The sequence below is a fragment of the Symphalangus syndactylus genome, chromosome 24 (genome assembly GCF_028878055.3).
Source record: "Symphalangus syndactylus isolate Jambi chromosome 24, NHGRI_mSymSyn1-v2.1_pri, whole genome shotgun sequence".
Lineage (NCBI taxonomy): Eukaryota > Metazoa > Chordata > Mammalia > Primates > Hylobatidae > Symphalangus > Symphalangus syndactylus.
Window position 1 is genome coordinate 24,762,058 of NC_072446.2, and position 20,139 is coordinate 24,782,196.

At 50.2% G+C, this 20,139-nt stretch overlaps 1 protein-coding gene across 11 annotated transcripts in view; it reads left to right on the forward strand.

The window, feature by feature from the left end:
* SULF2 (sulfatase 2) overlaps window positions 1-20,139 on the forward strand; it is a 130,050-nt gene that overhangs the window by 17,399 nt on the left and 92,512 nt on the right. For 10 of the 11 annotated variants that reach the window (XM_063633381.1, XM_063633384.1, XM_055266250.2 and 7 more), the window contains exon 2: window positions 11,337-11,612. In XM_063633381.1, coding sequence (XP_063489451.1) covers window positions 11,438-11,612 — 175 coding nt within the window. In that variant the 5' untranslated portion in view covers window positions 11,337-11,437. Of the gene's footprint in view, window positions 1-4,472; window positions 4,630-11,336; window positions 11,613-20,139 lie in introns of those variants that run through there. The other variant, XM_063633386.1, reaches the window with a different exon arrangement.

Sequence of the window (20,139 nt, forward strand, 5' to 3'; positions counted from 1 at the left end):
GAATCACAAGTTATAAGTGCTCTGAAGAGAGCAGTGCTGGGACTGGGGGTGGGAGTGACAGAGCAGGGCCTGCTTCAGGGACAGAGGTCCAGGGAAGGCTCAAGTCACAGCCAGGGTGGCCGAGTCAGGTCCAGAATTTGTGATTCCCACACCCACGTTCCTTCCGCTTTTCCACACTACCTTGTCAGTTGTCAAAGAAGGATGGGCGAGTTGGCCCTCAATAAGGCAGAGAGTTGGGCACAGGCCGAGGAGGCCTAGCGTGGGCTGGCAGGCCATGCCCTGAGGCCTCTGTTCACACAGGCACAAGGTGGCCAGGAAGCCACTTGAGTCAGCCCTCTGCCTCCAGCCCGCCCCCCATTTGGGTTCATTTGGTTGCAAGTGACAGAGCAACTAGGAATGACCTAATTGAAAAAAGGGAATTTCAGTCCTGATCTTGAAGAGTCAAAGTATGGGGAAACTGACCTACAAAGAAAACAGAAACTAGTTAAAGAGAAAGAGGAATTTATTGGGCCTGAAACAAAGAACCCAACCCAAATCTTCCTCTTTCAGGCTGGGCTGGATCCAGGTGTCCAGTGCTGTTAAGTCGCAAGTATGGTGCCTTTCACAGCACTGCTGTGTTCAGTGTGCTGGCTTCATTCCCAACCCCACTCAAGACAAAGTGGCGTCTCTGTCTTCCTTGGTCCTCACATTGGAATCACATGGAGTGAGTTAGCCAGTTGTAAAGACTGGATGCCTCTTCCTGACCAGTCAGGCCAAAGGGCCTGGATTACTCTGGCCCATCACTGAGGCAAGGGGTGGGGAGGCTCTGATTGGCCCAGGTCTAGGATCCCACGATCTAGCATTGTAGCTCCAGAACTGGAGCCTAATTTGAACTTTGTGGACCAAGGGTGGGGAGAAAAGGATCCCCCAATATTTTTTTTTTTTGAGACAGAGTCTTGCTCTGTCGCCTAGGCTGGAGTGCAGTGGCGTGATCTCAGCTCAATTCTCCTGCCTCAGCCTCCCGAGTAACTGAGATTACAGGCACATGTCACCACACCTGGCTAATTTTTGTTTTTTTTGAGACACGGTCTTGCTCTGTCGCCTAGGCTGGAGTGCAGTAGCGCAATCTTGGCTCACTGCAAGCTCCACCTCCCGGGTTCACACCGTTCTCCTGCCTCAGCCTCCCAAGTAGATAGGACTACAGGCATGTGCCACCACGCCCGGCTAATTTTGTATTTTTAGTAGAGATGGGGTTTCACCACATTAGCCAGGATGATCTCGATCTCCTGACCTCATGATCCACCCTCTGCGGCCTTCCAAAGTGCTGGGATTACAGATGTGAGCCACTGCGCCCAGCCTAATTTTTGTATTTTTAGTAGAGATGGGGTTTCACCATGTTGGCTAAGCTGATCTCAAACTCCGGACCTCAAGTGATCCACCTGCCTTGGCCTCCCAAAGTGCTGGGATTACAGGCGTAAGCCACCACACCCGGCCTCAGATCCCCAAGAAAATTGGGAGCTGTTATAGAAAGGAGGTGAGATAATCCTGGGTGGCCCAAACCTAGCAGAGAACACAAGCCAGCATTTATTGGGCACTTGCTGCATACAGACCTGTTGAAAGGCTCCGTGCATGTTAAACCATCCACTCTGTAGGCAAGTGCTGTAGGTGTCCTCATTTTCCAGATGAAGTCACTGAGAAGACGAGGTTCAGACACTTACTTGCCCAACCTTTAGTAAGTGGTGGAGCTGAGATCCAAACCCAGGCAGGCTAGCTCTAGATCCTACCCCTCTCCTACTCAGCATGTTCCCTGCTGCATTTTCCCCCAAGTAAGTATCAGGCTGTTTGCGTACCTCTGTCCGCTCTGTTTGTCAGCTCTGTGAGAATCGAGAGTTTTGTCTGTTCTTTTTTTTTTTTTTCTGATCATGAAACAGTACAAGGCAAGTGGCAGATGCTCAGGTATTTGAGGGTGTGAATTATATGGCCTGTCAAACATCTACCCACTTGACATACAAAACATTTTGGTGCTCAGCCTCCTAAGACTTGAATATATTGTTTTTAAATTTCCTTTGTGCTCTAACTTTAATCCATGGCCACTGTTCTCACAGCTTGCCTGTGGTTTGCCATTATTTCCAGTCCTCTTTTCTGATCGTTCTCACATGTAGCTGGAGTCTTTCAGCTCCAGCTTTTCCTATGTTGACTTAGAATATCACTTCCAGAAGGGCAGGGAGTTTTCTTTTCACTGCTTTATCCACAGTGCCAAGAACTGTGCCTGGCACACACGAGCCTTCAGGAATTTCTTGTTACATCAGTAGTTAGGCAGGTAACTGGGTTCCTAAGCCCTGCATTTTTGCCCTACAATCTTTATGCCCTAATTTCCTTTCCAGATCCTGAGCCTTTGTCTTGAAACCTGATCTTTCCCTCCTCCCTCTGAATGACCCTTCTATTGTCGCCTGCCCTGTTCTTGAGAGCCGGCTTGGTTCTCTGCCTCCATTTGGAAGTCCAAGAACAGGCAAGGAGAGCCACAAGATGGCCTGGACCTAGGTAGGGGAGACAGGGAGAAGCTGTGGCCCATAGGTTACAGGAGCTTCTGTCCTTTCTTTGACGGCCCCAAAGAGGAGGAGAGAAGGCTGGAGAAAGCCTGTAGCCAGGAAGAAGGGGAGACACAGGGGAGTGTAAAGTTTAACAGATGTGCGTGTGTCATCCCCTGTCTAGACAGCTTCTGGGCTTGTGAGGTTTGGGACCACACTTTTCCATCCCTCCAGGGACCTCTCTCTCTTTCCTCTGCCTGCTCTTTGCCCAAACTGTTTCTCCTGCCTGAAGCATCCTGTCCTCCACCATCCTCTTCACGGGCTATCCAAGTCCTGTGGATTCTTCAGAACTTTGCTCCTGGTAGGCTGCTCAGTTTATGCTAAGTACTCCTCCAGGAAGCCCTCCCTGACTGCTCCCAGGCCAGCAGTTTCCCCTTTCCTCTTACTGTTTATGCAACATGCTTAACCTCAGTCCGTTGTATCACTTGTTGCTTTCCGAGTCAGCATAAGTGTCAAAAGAGTAGGCGCTGGGGTCAGAATGTCTGTGTGCAAATAGCCACGCTGGCTGGCTTTGTCTGTCACTTGGAGGTGGCACATCCAAGTGAACCTCCCAGGGGACAGGGAAGAGTGGATTACTGTTGTAATTGGGCAGGGTTCTCCTATCACTGAACACTGTGCCTCACATATAGCAGGCCCTTAATAAATATTTGTAAAGTAAATGAAGGAACAGAGAAATGATCAGGCTCCCTGGACCACCTGGGGAGGCCCCCACGTCTGTTGCTGGGCTCTGGCCCCAGCCCATGGGACGTATCTGCACACCCACAATTTCCTTTCTTCCCACCTCTCATGGGTGTTTCCCGTCTGACCAATGCCGCCTTCTGCCTCTGGCCCCTTCTTCCTCTCCCACCACCTCAACTGCCTAATTATTACCAAACTTCTCTCTTCCTCTTTTTTTTTCTTTTTTTTTTAGACAGTGTCACTCTGTCACCCAGGCTGGAGTACAGTGGCTCGATCTCGGCTCACTGCAAGCTCCGCCTCAGAGTTCACGCTATTCTCCTGCCTCAGCCTCCCGAGTAGCTGGGACTACAGGCGCCCGCCACCACACCCGGCTAATTTTTTTGTATTTTTTTTTTTTTTTTTTTTTTTTTTGTAGAGACGGGGTTTCACCGTGTTAGCCAGTATGGTCTCGATCTCCTGACCTCATGATCCGCCCGCCTTGGCCTCCCAAAGTGCTGGGATTACAGGCGTGAGCTGCCGCGCCCAGCCCTCTCTCCTCCTCTTGTTGGATTTGGAGGTGGAGAGAAGATGGGAAGGGAGGACCAAAGGGACAGTATTCAGCACCCATGCTGCACGACACTGGGCAGGTTCTGGAGCCTCTTCGTGCCTTATCTTCCTTGTCTGTAAATGGAGCATCCCAACTCACAAGGTGGTTTGTAAGGGTGGCATGAGGTCACACACTAAAAGTGCTTAGAATTGTGCAGGGCCCCTGATGTTAGCTATCATTCATTGTTGTTGTTCTGTGGTGTTTCCTGTTTTGGTCTTGGTGCTCCCTGTTGCAAATGACAGCCCTAATTCGGACTCTCTTAAGCCGCAAAGGGCACTTATTTGAGCCTGTACCTGGCTACAAGATGCAACTTGGTCCACCCATTGTCACCAGCATCCTCTCTCGGGCTCCATCCAATGGGTGGCCACCATCAGCACCAGATTCACCCCTCCTGGCACCCAGCACAGTCTCCTCCAGCCTCCAGGACTCCCTCTCGCTTATTGGCCAGACTTGGGTCACATGTCTGCCCCAGGACCAATCGCTGAAGCTGGAGATGGAATTGCTGATTGGTTCCACCTGGCTCACATGATCCGCCCTGCAGTCAAACTATATATAAGGGGTGGGGGGGAATAAGAGCACCTGTGGCCTCAAAGCATTAATAGGGGCTGTTACCAGGAGACAGGAGATAATTCTTTGTTAAGCCAGTAAACATTTTGAATGTCTGCTATGCCCCAAGCACTGTTTTAATTGTTGAAGATATAGATCTGAACAAAAATGACAAAAACCTGCACCTTCAGGGGGCTGATATTCTGCTGGAGGACACCCGCAAAGAAATAAGGGAGCTAGTTGTGACAGATGGTAAGTGCTACTGGGGAGGGCAGAGACTTCGGTTTTAACCTGCCAAGGTGCAATTTGAGCAAAGACCTGAGGAGGGGGAAGAAGGGATGGTGAAGATAACCTGAGTGAAGGCTCCAGGCAGAGGGAGCAGCAAGTTCAAAGGCCCCGGGGTGGGGTGTGCTGTGCTAGCATGTGCAAGGAACAGTGCAGAGACCATGTGGCTGGAGCCAGGTGTGCAAGGGAGAGAGGGGAAGGCAATAAGGTCGGAGAGGTGATGGAGCAGGTTGGGTGGGTTCTTGTAGCCCCTTTGGAGGGTTTTTGCATTCTACTCTGCATGGGATGGAAGTTATTGAAGGCTGTTCAGTGGGGGAAGGCAGGCCTTTGCTTTTGTTTCAACAGGATCTGTCTGGCTGCTTGATGGAAGGGACGAGGTAGAAGCAGGGAAACCAGTTAGGAGGCTGTTGGAATCCAGGCAGGATTCTCCTATCACTGAACACTGTGCCTCATAGGAGGTCCTTCATACATATTTGTAAAGTGAAAGGAGGAAGAGAGAAATGATCAGCTTCTCTGGACCACCTGGGGAGGCCGCTAGGTCTGTTGCGGGGCTCTGGCCCCAGCACGTGGGACATATCTGCACACCCACAGTTTTCTTTCTTCCCGCCTCTCATGGACATTTCCCATCTGACCAGTGCCTCCTTCTGCTTCTGGCCCCTTCTTCCTCTCCCACCACCTCAGCTGCCTGATTGTTCCCAAACTTTTCTCTCCTCTTGTTGTTGGATTTGGAGATCCTCAGAGGAAAACAGCCCATCTGGATCTTTATAAACAGGTCTGGATGAGGTCCCAGGTGTTTGTTCACCGCTGTGGTTTGTGGCATTGGGAAGGTGAGGGCATCAGTCACTCTGAGACCCGTTCCTCTCTGCAGATCGGCAGAGAAGTTGATGTTTCTAAATGCTCAGGACGTTAGGTGTTTCTAGAGATGTCTCCTGGGCTGGCAAGCCCTTTGTCAAGGTCCTGGAGAAGATTCAGGATGGAGAGGAGGAGCCAGAGAGACCTGGAAAGGAGCTGGTGGGAAGGAGAGGTGTTGTCCATGGCAGGGATGGAGTGGCAGGCGGCTGGTGCTGCATGAGTTCACTGGGTGCTCAGTTTAGCCACTTTGAATATTTTACCAAGAAAAAGGAAAAAAAACAAGGCAGAATCCCTTGTGTCATCTTTAATTGATTTCTTCAGCATCCGGAGAGACTGGCACAAGGCCAGGAGAAGTCTGAGCCAGGGGAATTCATCAGAAATCGACCCACTGATGACTTGATCTGATGAAATAATTAGCTCCTGTTATTCTCTGGCTTCTGGTGCCGGAGCTTTGACTTCCATCCAGAGGAGAGCGGGTGATAGCTGCCCAGGAGTGGGGGGTGCTCTGAAACCAACATGGGAGCCAGGAACGAAGTCCAGCTGACTGTGCCCCAGGCTCCATCTTTACCCAGCCCAGGGCTCCCAATGAAGACTGCCCTTCCCAGCCCCCCTGTACCCTGGCATCACAGGCCCAGGGCCAAAAAGGCCCTTGGAGGGCACCTGGCCACCTGGCAAATGAGGAAACTGAGGCTGGGAGACTCTTAGGAACTTGTTCAAAGATCTGCTTCCAGGGGGTCCTGGTTGAGCCGCCCAAATCAGGCCAGACTAGGTTTGAACCCCTTCTCTGCCACTTACCCATATGATCGTGGGAAAGTGATTTTAACTCTCTGTGCCTCAGCTTCTTCATCCATAAAATGGGTGAAATATTGATAGGTGGGTGTGCATATTAATTGGGTTGACACCTGCAAACAGCTCAGAGCAGAGACTGGAGTGTGCTGCAAGCTTTCAGAAAGCTTTTCCTGTGATTGGTTTCTGGTTTCAGAGAGTTGCTATTTGTAGGGCACCCCATCGGAATTCTCCTAATATTAGCACTCCACATCTGTCTCTCTGAAGGAACATGAATGTGCATTTTAGCACGCTGGCTGGTGCACTCATAGTTTCAAGTGCAAAGCATCCCATAGTGTTTCCCGATAGAGGGACATGGGCCACTGATAATATATCCATCTGTTTTCACTCTGCTGATAAAGACATACCAGAGACTGGGTAATTTATAAAGAAAAAGATATAATGGACTCATTGTTCCACGTGGCTGGGGAGGCCTCACAATTGTGGTAGAAGGCGAAAGGCACGTCTTACACAATGGCCGACAAGAGAAGATGAGAACCAAGCAAAAGGGGAAACTCTTTATAAAACCATCAGATCTCACGAGACTTATTCACTACCACGAGAACAGTATGGGGGAAACCACCCCCATGATTCAATTATCTCCCTCCAGGTCCCTCCCACAACACGTGGGAATTATGGGAGCTACAATTCAAGATGAGATTTGGGTGGGGACACAGCCAAACCATATCAGATAAACAACATAGTTTGAGGATTACTCTGATTTCGGGTGGTTCAGGGACTGATTCGATGGCTAGAGTTTGTCTCCTTTTCAGCTGTCTCGCAGCCTCCAGTTACCTCCAGCAGAAAGTCTCAGATGGTGCTAATGTGCTTTGACTCCTATCAACACCTGCTAATCTCACTTCAAAAGAGAGTGCGAGCTCGAGGGCACGCGAAGCCTGGGAAGCTATTTGAATCAAGTTCCACTGATTCAGCTTTCTTTGACTTTTATTTGTACAATTAGCTCTACAGGGAAGCGATGTCCACTTCCCATTTATCTTTGGATAGGAAGTTTTCTTTCCCCAAAACATGTGTTTGTGTTTTTATTTTAAAATGAGGCCATTTAAAGAAGCACGTTAAGGGCTCTGCAGATTCAGCAGAAATCAGGGCCGTGGTCCTTGAATGGAAAGAGTTGGGAAATCCGAGTTTCGTGATGAGAAGCCCACACTGACCAGTGAGCGAGGGCAGAATTCACATCCCATCCCTGCCATCTTCTCTCTGAGTGGCCTCAGAACAGTAATGAAACCTCAGTTTTCTGTGGGGCTAATAATAGTACTTGCAGGAGGGAGCCTTGGTGGAGGTTGAAGGAGATTCCACAGAGTGCCTGATGCAGGACAGCCGCAGTGGTAGGATCAATCTAATAATGGTTTACACTGTGGAATATGTATTCCAGTTAGTACACATGGCCAGGCTGTAGTCCCAGCACACTGTATCAACACATTTAATCCTGCACACCCATTTCACAGATGAGGAAACTGAGGCACAAAGGTGTTACTAGCTCAGGGTCTTTCAGCAAGCAACTCCAAAGTCCATGTCCTTAACCATCACACCACGTGGCACAAAGCAGGTGCCCAGCAAACAGTTGCCGCAATGGCTCTGGCTGTCAGGAGGTGTATGTTTCTGCATATGAGAGATTGAGAAGGAAGCTGTTGTTCGCCCTCTGGTCCCATGAAACTCAGTTCTCATGTCAGACGACTGCATCGAGTGTGTCCCCAGCTCCCCTGAAATTGTGACTCCCTCAGAGCCACCTGGGAAGGAGGCATTGAGCGGAGCCTGCTTCCTGCTCCCAGGGGAGGTGACAGAAGGGAGACGTGCTGTCCTGGCCAGCCTGACATAGGATACAGGTCCCTGAATGAATTAAATTAGGGTGCGCATCAGGACAGCTGGGAGAGTTGATTGAAAGCAGTATTTTCAGAGGCAGATGGGCAAAGGGAGCAAAGAAATGATGCTGCACCCGGGAACTGGTAGCAATAGGAGCCTTACTTTCCCTAGACTTGATGGGGCAAGAGGAGGGAGAGGTGAACTCAGAACTGGAGAGACACTAGAGCCAGGAGGGGCCCCTGGCAGTAGCTGCATCCACACGCAGAAACACGAAGGCTACTGCCTGGGGAGCTACTGTGTGCGGGAAGAGAATAAGTGCGTGGACTTCCCACCACCTCCCATGCTGCAGCCTCCCAGCCGGAAGCCAGAGAGCAAGGATGTGCCGACCGTGCCTTCTGTAGAGCTCAGCCTCCCAGGGTGCCAAGCAGAGCTGGGGGAGAAATGGAGCAGGAGGGACCCTTCCTGGGGTTTTTCAGCCATAGCACTGCCCAGAGAACACAGTGGCCAGCTCCTCGTTGGTGTCCATGGAGAGTGGCTGGGGCAAGACATCAGTGATGGGCGCCTGTGAGCCACGTAGACCCAAGCTATGGCACGGCCCTGCCGAGTCCAGCTTCCCTCACTCTGCGGAGCTCAAAGGACCTTAACAGAACCTCTGTTCCTTTATTTATCTAACTATTTCTTTGTGCCAAAGCCTGGAGACAGCCATGAATAACATAAGCCTGTCTCTGTCCTCAGGGAACTGACCCCCTAGTGGGGAAGAATTGGACAATAAATAAGAAATTGCAGGCTGTAATAGTGATTACAAGAGAAATAAAACCGGTTATAAAATGCAGAGTGCCTGGGTTGGGGGCCGCTCTTTAAATAGGGTAGTCAGGGCAGGCCTCTCTGAGGTGATGACGTTTGCTCTTTTGACAGAAAGGGCCATGAGTACAAAGCAGGAGTTTTTTGTTGTTGTTGTTGTTTTTGAGACGGAGTCTCACTCTGTCACCCAGGCTGGAGTGCAATGACATGATCTTGGCTCGCTGCAACCTCCATCTCCCAGGTTCAAGCGATTCTCCTGCCTCAGCCTCCCGAGTAGCTGGGATTACAGGCATGTGCCACCATGCCCAGCTAATTTGTGTATTTTTAGTAGAGATGGGGTTGCACCATGTTGATCAGGTAGTCTCAAACTCCTGACCTCAGGTGATCCACCTGCCTCGGCCTCCCAAAAGTGCTGGAATTACAGGTGTAATTGTGCCCAGCTGCAGGAGTTATTTTTAAAAGAGCAGGTGCAAAGACCCTGGGGCAGAGAGAAGCCTGACTTGTCCATTCAACAGAAAGAAGCCAGTGGGGCTGGGAAGGAGAGGTGGAGGAGAAGTGGGCAGGAGCCAGATCTCACGGGCCCGGGCAGCCCTGGCAAGAAGTTTGCATTTTATCCTGTGAGCCATGAGCAGCCGGGGAAGGTGCGGCAGGTGAGCGCAGGACTGGCACTAAGGTGAGGCGAGTGCCTGGCACTCGCACAACCTGGGAGTGAGCACCCCCTTCAGTCTGTACCTGCACGGGGCACTGTGCCCTCCCCTGCCCAGTGCTGTGATCTGATGTGTATTTTAGGAAGATCCCTCCGGCTGTCCTGGGAAGAATGGAGGATGGGGGCAGGGAAGAGGGAGGCGGGAGACCCCTTAGGCCACCTTGCAGTCCTCAGGAGAGATGAAGCAGACAGCACATCCCCCTGCCGAACCCAGAGCCGTTGCTGAGCCTCTGAGTTATGACTTTGAGCTGATGGCTGGGGTTCCCCCATGGAGGGCAAGGACAAACAGACCCTTTCAAGGTCACAGAGACACAGCCACCCCCACGGCACTTGGCTTCCTCCCAGCGCATCTGCAGGCTGTGGCTCTCTCGCTCACGCTCTCTCGTTTTAAATAAATGATACCAAAAGTCTATATCTGGATAGGACTTGAAGGCTCATTTCCTCAAGAAGTGAAAAAATGACCACAGAGAGCAAAGAGCAGGGTGAGATTGGAGACCTGCTTGAGCCAGAGCCGCGTCCTCACCTCCCCGCACCCACCTTCGCTGGTGACCTAGTCTGACCCGGGGCCAGGGGGGTGACTGACGGCACGGTGGCCTGTAGCAGGTCTTCCCCCTCCACCTTTCAGCGCTCAATTTTCTCTATTGTCATTTCGTTTATTCTGCAACTTAAAACTAATAGGCTGGGCACAGTGGCTCACACCTATAACCCCAGCACTTTGGGAGGCCAGGGCAGGTGGATCGCCTGAGTTCAGGAGTTCAAGACCAGCCTGGCCAACATGGTGAAACCCCATCTCTACCAAAAATACAAAAAATTAGCCGGGCGTGGTGGCAGGCGCCTGTAATCCCAGCTTCTCCAGAGGCTGAGGCAGGAAAATCGCTTGAACCCTGGAGGCAGAGGTCGCAGTGAGCTGAGATCGCGCCATTGCACTTTAGCCTGAGCAACAAGAGCAAAACTCTGGAGGGGGGAAGAAACTAATAGGAATACTTTCTTGCCCAACTACAAGATCCCTTAACAAGGGGCTTTCACGCACATCCCCAGCGGACTGAAATCTTACAACAACCCTGTCTACCTGTTTTATTCATGGGGAAACCGAGGTTCCAAACGGGCTTGCTCACGGGAAAACTGAGCCAGTGAGTGGAAGATCTGGCACTCACACCTGCCAGTTGTCCAGCCCAAAACGTCCAGCTCCAGGTTCTCGTTTAAACCCCTGATTGAATCCCCCGCTGCTGGGGAGGTGGAACTTCATCTCCCTCACCTCTGTACCCCACGGTGCGGGCAGATGTGAGAGGACCACTAATACCCCCTGAGACCAGCCCACTGCTGTTCGTCTCCCTGGGGACGATTTGTCTGTGGAGTTGGGTGGATTATTCAGAGACGGCTGTTACCTGATTCGGGTCTTGGGCTGCCACCGACACATCAGAGGCTCACTGGATCCAGGGAAGAAATTGTTTCTGCAGAAGTGGCCGCAGAAGGCTTTTCTGCCAGTCTGTTGACCAAGCAAATTGTAAAGACTTTGCTAACTTCAGCGGAGTTCGGTTTTCACTCTGCCATAGCCACCTCTGTTCAAAGAAACTCCCATTGTTCATGCCAGCCACCGTACAAATCATTATGCAAGAATGAGCAGCCGGCAGCCTTGACATAAATATTGACCTGATTCTTCCTCCTCCTCTAGATCTGCGAGTGAAGAGGGACTTGGGAAAAGAAACAAAGCCACAGACGCAACTTCAGACTCCGGCATCCCAAAAGAAGCACCAGATCGGCAAAAAAAAGAAGATGGGCCCCCCGAGCCTCGTGCTGGGCTTGCTGTCTGCAACTGTGTTCTCCCTGCTGGGTGGAAGCTCGGCCTTCCTGTCGCACCACCGCCTGAAAGGCAGGTTTCAGAGGGACCGCAGGAACATCCGCCCCAACATCATCCTGGTGCTGACGGACGACCAGGACGTGGAGCTGGGTAAGCCTCGGGGCCCCAGGGTGGCACCTCGGCCCCTCAGTGCAGGGTCCCTGGGTTAGGCTGAGGCTCCTGAGGTGAGGCAGTGGTGTTGATTCGTAGTGCTCACTTTTGAGTACATTGAAACCAAGACACGGGCCACCCACACGTGTTTGGGGTCACAAATGGGTCCTCAAGGTTAGGGGTCTCTACCCTTCTCCAGTTGCAGAACTATTCCTGGATTTCTCCAAAGAGTTAAAGAGAACAGGCTGGGTGCGGTGGCTCACGCCTGTAATCCCAGCACTTTGGGAGGCTGAGGCGGGTGGATCATCTGAAGTCAGGGGTTTGAGACCAGCCTGGCCAACGTGGTGAAACCCCGTCTTTACTAAAACTACAGAAATGAGCCAGGCGTGGTGGCGCACGCCTGTAACCCCAGCTACTAAGGTGACTGAGGCACAAGAATCACTTGAATCCAGGAGAAAGAGTGCAGTGAGTGGAGATCATGCCACTACACTCCAGCCTGGGTGACAGAGTGAGACTCTGTCTCAAAAAAAAAAAAAAAAAAAAATGAGACATGAGCCTAGAGCCAGATTTTGGAGGCTGTTGTGGGTTATGGCAAAGACTGCCAATCATTGATCCTGTGAAGGGTGGTCCCTCAGTCTCTGTCCACTCTTAAAGGATAACAGCATGTTGTTGGTTGTGAAGGTTGACTAGGTTAGCCTTGACAACCTGAATTTGTCTTTTAGCTACCAGGAAAAGGTAATTTACATAAAACCAAGTTGTTCTTTGCAATGCTTTGTGTTAATGATCACAAGTATAGATTTTTTCCTCCGGGAGCTTCTCAGTGCAAAAAGAATTTGTAGCCAGGAAGCAATCAGAGCCCAGAGCTTTTATTGACAATTTGACACATAGGATACCTATCTCCTGGCAGCATTTAGAATGAGGCGCATTTGATAACTATGGGGAGTCTGCAGACTGTGGCCAGAGAGGTGTGTTTTGTTTCTTGCAGAATTTTGCAGAGAGGTCTTGCAGGCAGCACCTAGACCTCAGAGCTTCTTGGCCTCACATTGTGTAGCCCTGACGCTGTTTCGGCTGTAGTCATGCCTAGAATTTCCGATGCCCTGCACGTTCATTCATTCATCCAGCAGATGTTTATTACGCATTAGTTGCATTCAGTGTGCTGTGTCAGGAGCCAGAGAATTGGGGGAGGCTCATTCCAGGTGAGGAGAACAGGAAATTCAAAGATACTGAGATAGAAATGAGCTCGGTGGTTTGGAGAAAAAAAAATTGCCAGGGAGCCGGAGTGGAGGGAGCTGGGGCCGTGATGGAGAGAGATGAGGCTGAGGAGCCAACTTGGCCCGGGTTGCACCAGGCCTTGTGGCCATGGTGGGGGCTTTGAGTTTGATTCTTAGTGAAATAGACATGGATGAGGGGGCCTTAAGAAGAGGGAGGCCGTGACCTCACTTAGGTTCCAACAGGATCCCCCAGCTCTTTTGATGAAATTAAATTGCAGGGGTAAGGGCAGAAACAGGACACCAATTCGGAGGCCGATGCCGTGATAGGGCAGTGATGATGGAAGCTCAGACCTGGGCGCTGAGATGCGGTCCCACCTGATATATGTTTGGGAAATAAACTGATCAATGGGTTAGGTATGTGGGTTAAGGCAAAGAGACGTTTCAAGGGCAGCTCCGAGATTTGGGGCCCGAATCAACAGGTGAGTGGCTGAATACCCATTCTTAGGAACAACACATTTTTGCAACATGATCCAGCTAAGTCTCATGTCTGAATCTGACTGAATATTGCATCTGTGACTCGTGAATAAAACCAACAGTGTATGCAGATATAAGGAAACCAACAGCATATGCAGATATAAGGAAACCAACAGCGTATGCAGATAAAAGGAAACCAACAGCGGGTATGAAGTAGACACAGGAGAGAGGAGAACAAAGAAAGCCGCGGCTGACTTAAAATACAGAGATTTCTTCTCTCCATTTGACAGATGGAAAAACTGAGGCAGAGAGAAGCCACTTGTCCAAGTTTGCACAGCTGGAATGTGATTAAACATGATTTGAGCTGGGTGCCGTGGCTCACGCCTGTAATCCCAGCATTTTGGGAGCCTGAGGATCACTTGAGGCCAGGAGTTCGAGACCAGCCTGGGCAACATAGTGAGACCCCCCGTCTTAACAAAAAATGTAAAAATCAGCCAAGGATGGTGGCACACACCTGTAGTAGCAGCTAATAGGAGGCTGAGGTGGAGGATCACTTGAGCCCAAGAGGTCAAGGCTGCAGCGAGCCTAGGTCACACCACTGTTCTCTAGCCTGGGCAATAGAACAAAACCCCATCTCAGAAAAAAAGAGAAAAACAAGATTTGAACCCAGAACGCATGATCTTAGCCACTGCTCTATTTAGCCAGATTCCTGGGATGGATATTGAGTTGTTTTCAGGTTGGTAGTGTGTGCGTTTGTTAGTTTTTCACTGTTATGGATATTGTTGCTGGAAATTTAAACAGGCATCTTTGCACAGGCAAGGGAGTGCTTCGGAAGGATAAATTCTAGGAGGTAGATGCGGTGGGTTTAGAGCCCCTGGTGTTCAGTGGCCTGTGTCAGCTCTTGCCCAATAACATTACACAGCATAGATCAGGGCTTACAAGTCTTGCCCTCTATAAACAAGCCAGACCTCTTCCACCAGCAGCACTGCGTTTTAAAGGAGGCTGAGCCTCCTTCAGGAGGTGAGGGATGGGAAGGTGGTTGTGGGAGGGGCATGATAGGCTTTTTATAAACCACTAGACAGACCCAGATCAATAATGCATGTCCCAAAAAAGCCCAATACATTATCTCACAGTCTCTGCTACAACTGGCATGCAGCGGGTGGTCCTAAAAAATTTATCATTTGCTATTTTCTGCTCATCCGTGCAGCAGTTCTGACAGCCCTCTGGGCTGGAGACTTCTCGACTGAGATAATCCCAGGATTCTTTCCAGTCCCAGGGCAGAGAACAGATGTCCATCCTCATTAGGGTCCAGTTGGGAGGACTGGTGCCAGATACACAAGACGAGGGGCTTGTTCTGTTTCCTAATTGCAAGGTTGAGGAGTTGGGGCTGTACCACGTATATTCGATTTTCCTTTCCCTGCGTGCATTTGACTCCCTAAGCTGTCATTTGGAATTATCAAATGCCCAGGGGAACTGCTTCCAGGGCCATACTAGTTCGTAAGTGACCTAAATTATCATTACATGTTTAAAGTAGTTGGGGACATCCCTGTGTCTCAGTGGCCCTCTGAGACCAACGGACTTTTGCTGGCCTTCCACTCCAAAAGAATAAGAGGGAAGCATGTGGACGTAAAGGTCTCATTTGCAGACGTCCTTTATTCAGGGAGGCTGTAGAATCTTTGGTCTCTGCCAGAGTTTACTGGTTTACTTTGATCTAAACCTCTGGAGAGCCTCTGCGGCTCCGACAGGCTCTAGACACCAAGAGGATTAAGACATGGTTCTGGCCTGGAGCAAGAGAATTTTTGCAGCATCCCAATTCTGATCTATGACTTGAGAATTTCTTTAACTGGATTTATTTTTGAAGCTTAAATATTATTTTAAAAGGAACCTCCAAATTCTGACTGTAAAGGAAAAAACCAATACCCATTGCCTTCGGCAAAGGATCACTGTAAAACCAAACACGGTGAAAACCAAGTAGTGTTTTTGAATTTCAGCAAGATGCTGCCTCCCACAAAGCCGGTGTGTCTCTAATGTAATGAGGGTGATGGGCAGTTTCGGAAGTGGCGTTAAAGGTGAAGTAGCGGCCGGGCGCGGTGGCTCACGCCTATAATCCCAGCACTTTGGGAGGCCGAGGCGGGTGGATCACAAGGTCAGGAGATCGAGACCATGGTGAAACCCCGTCTCTACTAAAAATACAAAAAAAAAATTAGCCGGGCGCGGTGGCGGGCACCTGTAGTCCCAGCTACTCGAGAGGCTGAGGCAGGAGAATGGCATGAACCCAGGAGGCGGAGCTTGCAGTGAGCCGAGATCACGCCACTGCATTTCAGCCTGGGCAACAGAGTGAGACTCCGTCTCAAAAAAAAAAAAAAGAAAAAAAAAGAAAAAAAAAAAGGTGAAGTAGCACCTGCCGAGACTTTCTTCTTGACCTGATCAGCAGGAGAGAAACTAGAAAAGAGAAGAACTTTCTCAAGCTTTTGATGTGGGGGTCCTACTTACATGGAGACCACTTGGTGGTGGCTCTTGTGTCAGAGGGTTACGGATACAGCCAGACTTCAGACCCCAGAATATCGGGGCGGATTCCCCAGTGCTCATTTTCCTGAGTGTTCACACCAGGCAGAGATGGGTGCCTTTTAGAGGCCCTTCAGATTGTCGGATTTGAAGTGTGCCCCACGAGACTGCATGCAGTGTTTGCATTTCTTTTCTTTTCTTTCTTTTTTTTTTTTTTGAGACAGAGTCTCACTCTGTCGCCCAGGCTGGAGTACAGTGGTATAATCTTGGCTCACTGCAACCTCTGCCTCCTGGGTTCATGTGAGCCTCCTGGGTTCATGTGATTCTCCTGCCTCAGCCTCCCAAGTAGCTGGAATTACAGGTGTCTGCTACCATGCCCAGCTAATTTTTGTATTTTTAGTAGATTCGCGGTTTCGCCGTCTTGGCCAGGTTGGCCTCGAACTCCTGACCTCAGGCAATCCGCCACCTCGGCCTCCCAAAATGCTGGGATCGCAGGTGTGAGCCACCACGCCTGGCCTGTTGTTTGCATTTAAAAGAATTCTTTGCCTCTCAGAGCATCTTTATTTTTATTTGTTTATATTTTTTGAGACGGGGCTTGCTCTGTCACCCAGGCTGGAATGCAGTGGCATGATCACTACTCACTGCAGCCTCAACCTCCTGAGCTTAAGCAATCCTCTTACCTCAGCCCCCGAAGTAGCTGGGACTACAGGTGTGCACCATCACACCCAGCTAATTTGGGGAGTTTTTTGGGGTTTTTTTTTTTTTAGAGATGGGCTTTTGCCATGTTGCTCAGGCTGGTTGCAAACTCCTGAGCCCAAGCAATCCGTCCCCATCGGCCTCCCAAAGTGCTGGGATTACAGGTGCGAGCTGCTGCACCCAGCCTGTCAGAACATGTTTAAATGAAAATACTCCAAGTAAAGTTGCAAGGGTAAGAGGTGTCTCATTAGCCACCAGGTTCAAATCCTCACTCTACCATTGACTGTGTGTCCTTGGGAAAGACTTGCCCTCTCTGTGCCTCAGTTTACTCATCTATAAAGTGGAGATGATGATCTGTCTCCTTGGCATTCTTGTGAGGACTGAATACCTGGCACCTGTCATATATGTGACAGTTAGCTCTCACTTGGGTTGTTAAAGCCATCCTCTGTTAGAGCACCCTGGGCCAATGCCACAGTATTGTTTGTCTCTAGCAAACTTTACATATAAAAATGACATTAAAATCATTTATGTGGCACTGAACAGCACCATTAGAGTCTCCTCCCAGCCGACACAGTGGGGTGAGTGGTGTCACACTCATGCAGGTGAGCTGGCACCCACTCTGCCAGGTATGTGAGGTGAGCCTGGCATGGCGACATACCCCATAATTTGACACTTGTCAATCAAGTTTGCCGTGGGTTCTTCTGCCGTTACTGCCTCTGCTGATGAACAGAGTTGCACCATCATGGCTGGTGAAAAGCAACTGAGTGGTGGTTTTGGGGCCTGCAAAAGTGCCACGGGAACCAGCCTTCCACTGGATGTTAAAAACGTGTGTGTCACAACCACTGTCAGCCCAGATTCTCTCAGTTACGAGTGATGTAAACCCAACTCAAGCAGGATTGAGGAATCAAAAAGGGGACTTTATTGGACTCATATGAATAAGTCCAAATATACATTGAGCTTCAGGTGTGGCTGGATCCAGGAGTTTTGTCTCTGGATGGCCTCTGTCCCTCCATCTCCCTGATCTCAGCTTTCCTCCAAGTTGGCTTCACTCTCAGGCCAGCTCTCCAGGCAGCATTCCTGGCATCACCAGACCCACATGAACACCATACAGGTACAAGCCATCCCTGTGGAAAGAGAGTTTCTCTCACCTAGAAGAGAGTCCCCAAATTGAGTCTTTTTGGTCTGACACTGTCTGGGACTTCTGGTCAACCAGACTCAGGGGAATGGAACACAGTGGTTGGCCGGATGGAGTCACATGCACATTCCTGGAGCCAGGACTGGAGCCAACCCCACTTGAACCACGAGGACTGGGACTGGGATAGAGCAGGTTCCCTAAAGGAAAATTCAGAAGCTAGCACCAGAAGAAGGCAGGTAGCTGGTGTGCAGTCCAGTTGGAGAGATGCTCATGACACCCTCACGTGGCGCTCTCTGAAGCAGCTGCTCAAACTGTGGACCAGACTCAATTCATTCAGCAGGTGTTTCCTGAGCACCTACTGTGTGCCAAAGGAGATCCAACAGCAAACAAACTAAACAGAGCTTACATTCTAATGCAAGAGTTAACAAAACACATCGAATCTATAGTACATAAGAGAGCAGAAAGTGAGGAGGAGAATAAAGCCAGGAGGGGAAGCCAGGAGGGGCGATCAACCAGGAGAAAGGTGGAGAAAAGAATCGCTGGGATTTTCTATAGGGTAGTCTCATTGCGAAGGGGAAATCTGAGCAAAGAAGGTAAGGAAGCCAGTCAAGGGGGATCCCTGGGGAAGGGCACTCCAGGCAGAGGGAACAGTGTGTGCAGAGGCCCTGAGGCAGATGCTGTCCCAGCAGGCTCAGAGCAGCAAAGAGGCCAGAGCAGTGTGCACAAGGGCAGCAGGAAGAGTGAGCGGTAATAGGGAGGTGTGGTTGGATGGACCGTGCAGGGCATGAGCCTTTGAGTGGGAGGAAGATTTTGGCTTTCTGAGTGAGACGGACACCAATAGAGGACATTGAGCAGAGGAGGACATTGAGCATCTGATTTGTGTCTTCATAGGACCCCTCTAGAAGAATAGACTGAATAGGTGTAATGAGAGCAGGGTGTCCAGTAAGGAGTCTACTGCAACAGTCCATGCATGAGATGAGCCCAGTGAGGAGTCTATTGCAATGATCCAGGCATGAGATGATGGCGGCTCAGACCAGAGTGAGGAAAGTACTAAGTGCTGGTCATATTTCAAAGGTAGAGCTGATACAAGTGCTGATGGAACTGATGAGGGATGGGAAAGAAGAGTTGAGAATGACTCCAAGGTTGTGGCCTGAAAAACTATGAGAATGGATTTTCTGTATACAGAGATGGGGAAAACCATGGTTAGAAGCTCTGGGCCGGGTGCGGTGGCTCACGCCTGTGATCCCAGCACTTTGGGAGGCCAAGGCGCGCAGATCAAGAGGTCAGGAGATTGAGACCATCCTGGCCAACATAGTGAAACCCCATCTCTACTAAAAATACAAAAATGAGCTGGGCGTAGGGGCATGCACCTATAGTCCCAGCTACTGGGGAGGCTGAGGCAGGAGATTTGGTTGAACCCAGGAGGCGGAGGTTGCAGTGAGCTGAGATCGTGTCACTGCACTCCAGCCTGGTGACAGAGCGAGACTCCATCTCAATAAATCAATAAATAAAGCTCAGTTCTGGACCTGGGAAGTTGCAGGTGCCTGTGAAAAGCCAACAGGAACTGTCCAATAGGCAGCCGCATCAGTCAAACTTCGAGGAGAGGGGCCCAGGCCTGGGTGGGCTTAGAGTAAGGGAGGGTGGGGATCATATACAAACTGTGTGCTTGTTTGTGCTTTACTAAATCTGAGACCCACCCCAGATCCTGAAAGTTGCAGGGATCCAGCCTGGAGAGCTGTCCAGTGGGAGAGGCAGGCTTTTGAAAGAAAGGCGTAGCAGAGGTCTGGCCGGCCTCCTGTTTTCCACTTTCCATCTGTGAACACAAGGAAACCACACCCTGTGCCACAGACTGATATCCAGGAGATCAATTCCAAATCACAGGCTCAAGTACTCTCCGTAGGGGCCAAATGGCTGGAAGCCCAGGACAACATACCCAGATTCCAGATACCAGATCGGTGGTAACTTCCAGCTCAGCCTCTCTGAGATCCCACCTCCTGGCCTTCCTGCCGCGGATCACTAGAGGAGGAAAAACATGTGGATGCAGGTTATCTCAGGAAGAAGAGAGGCTCATTTGGACCCACACTGGTGTTCAGCTTGCCAAGCACATTCCTGTAAGATGATTTTTTTTCAATTCAGCAACATTTGGGAGATCACTTGGGTTCTGGGAAGTTAAGTGTATCAGGATTAGGTTTGGCTGCGTGTAAAAGAAAACGTAAAATAACAGTGGCTTAAACAAGGCAGAATTATACAAACGTCTGGAGGCAGGCAGTCTAGGGCTGGCTTGGTGGCTTCAAGGTTATCAGGGACCCAAGCTCCTCCTCTACCTTTCTGTTCCATCATACTTACTGCATAGCTTCCATCTGCAAAGTCACCTTGTGGTTAGAACAGCTGCTGGAGCTCCAGCTATCACAGCCACACTCTAGGCAGCAAGAAAGAGGAAACAGAGGCAGAAGGGCAGGAAAAAGAAAAAAAAACCCACTTCAGAAGTCACATGCAACACGAATAG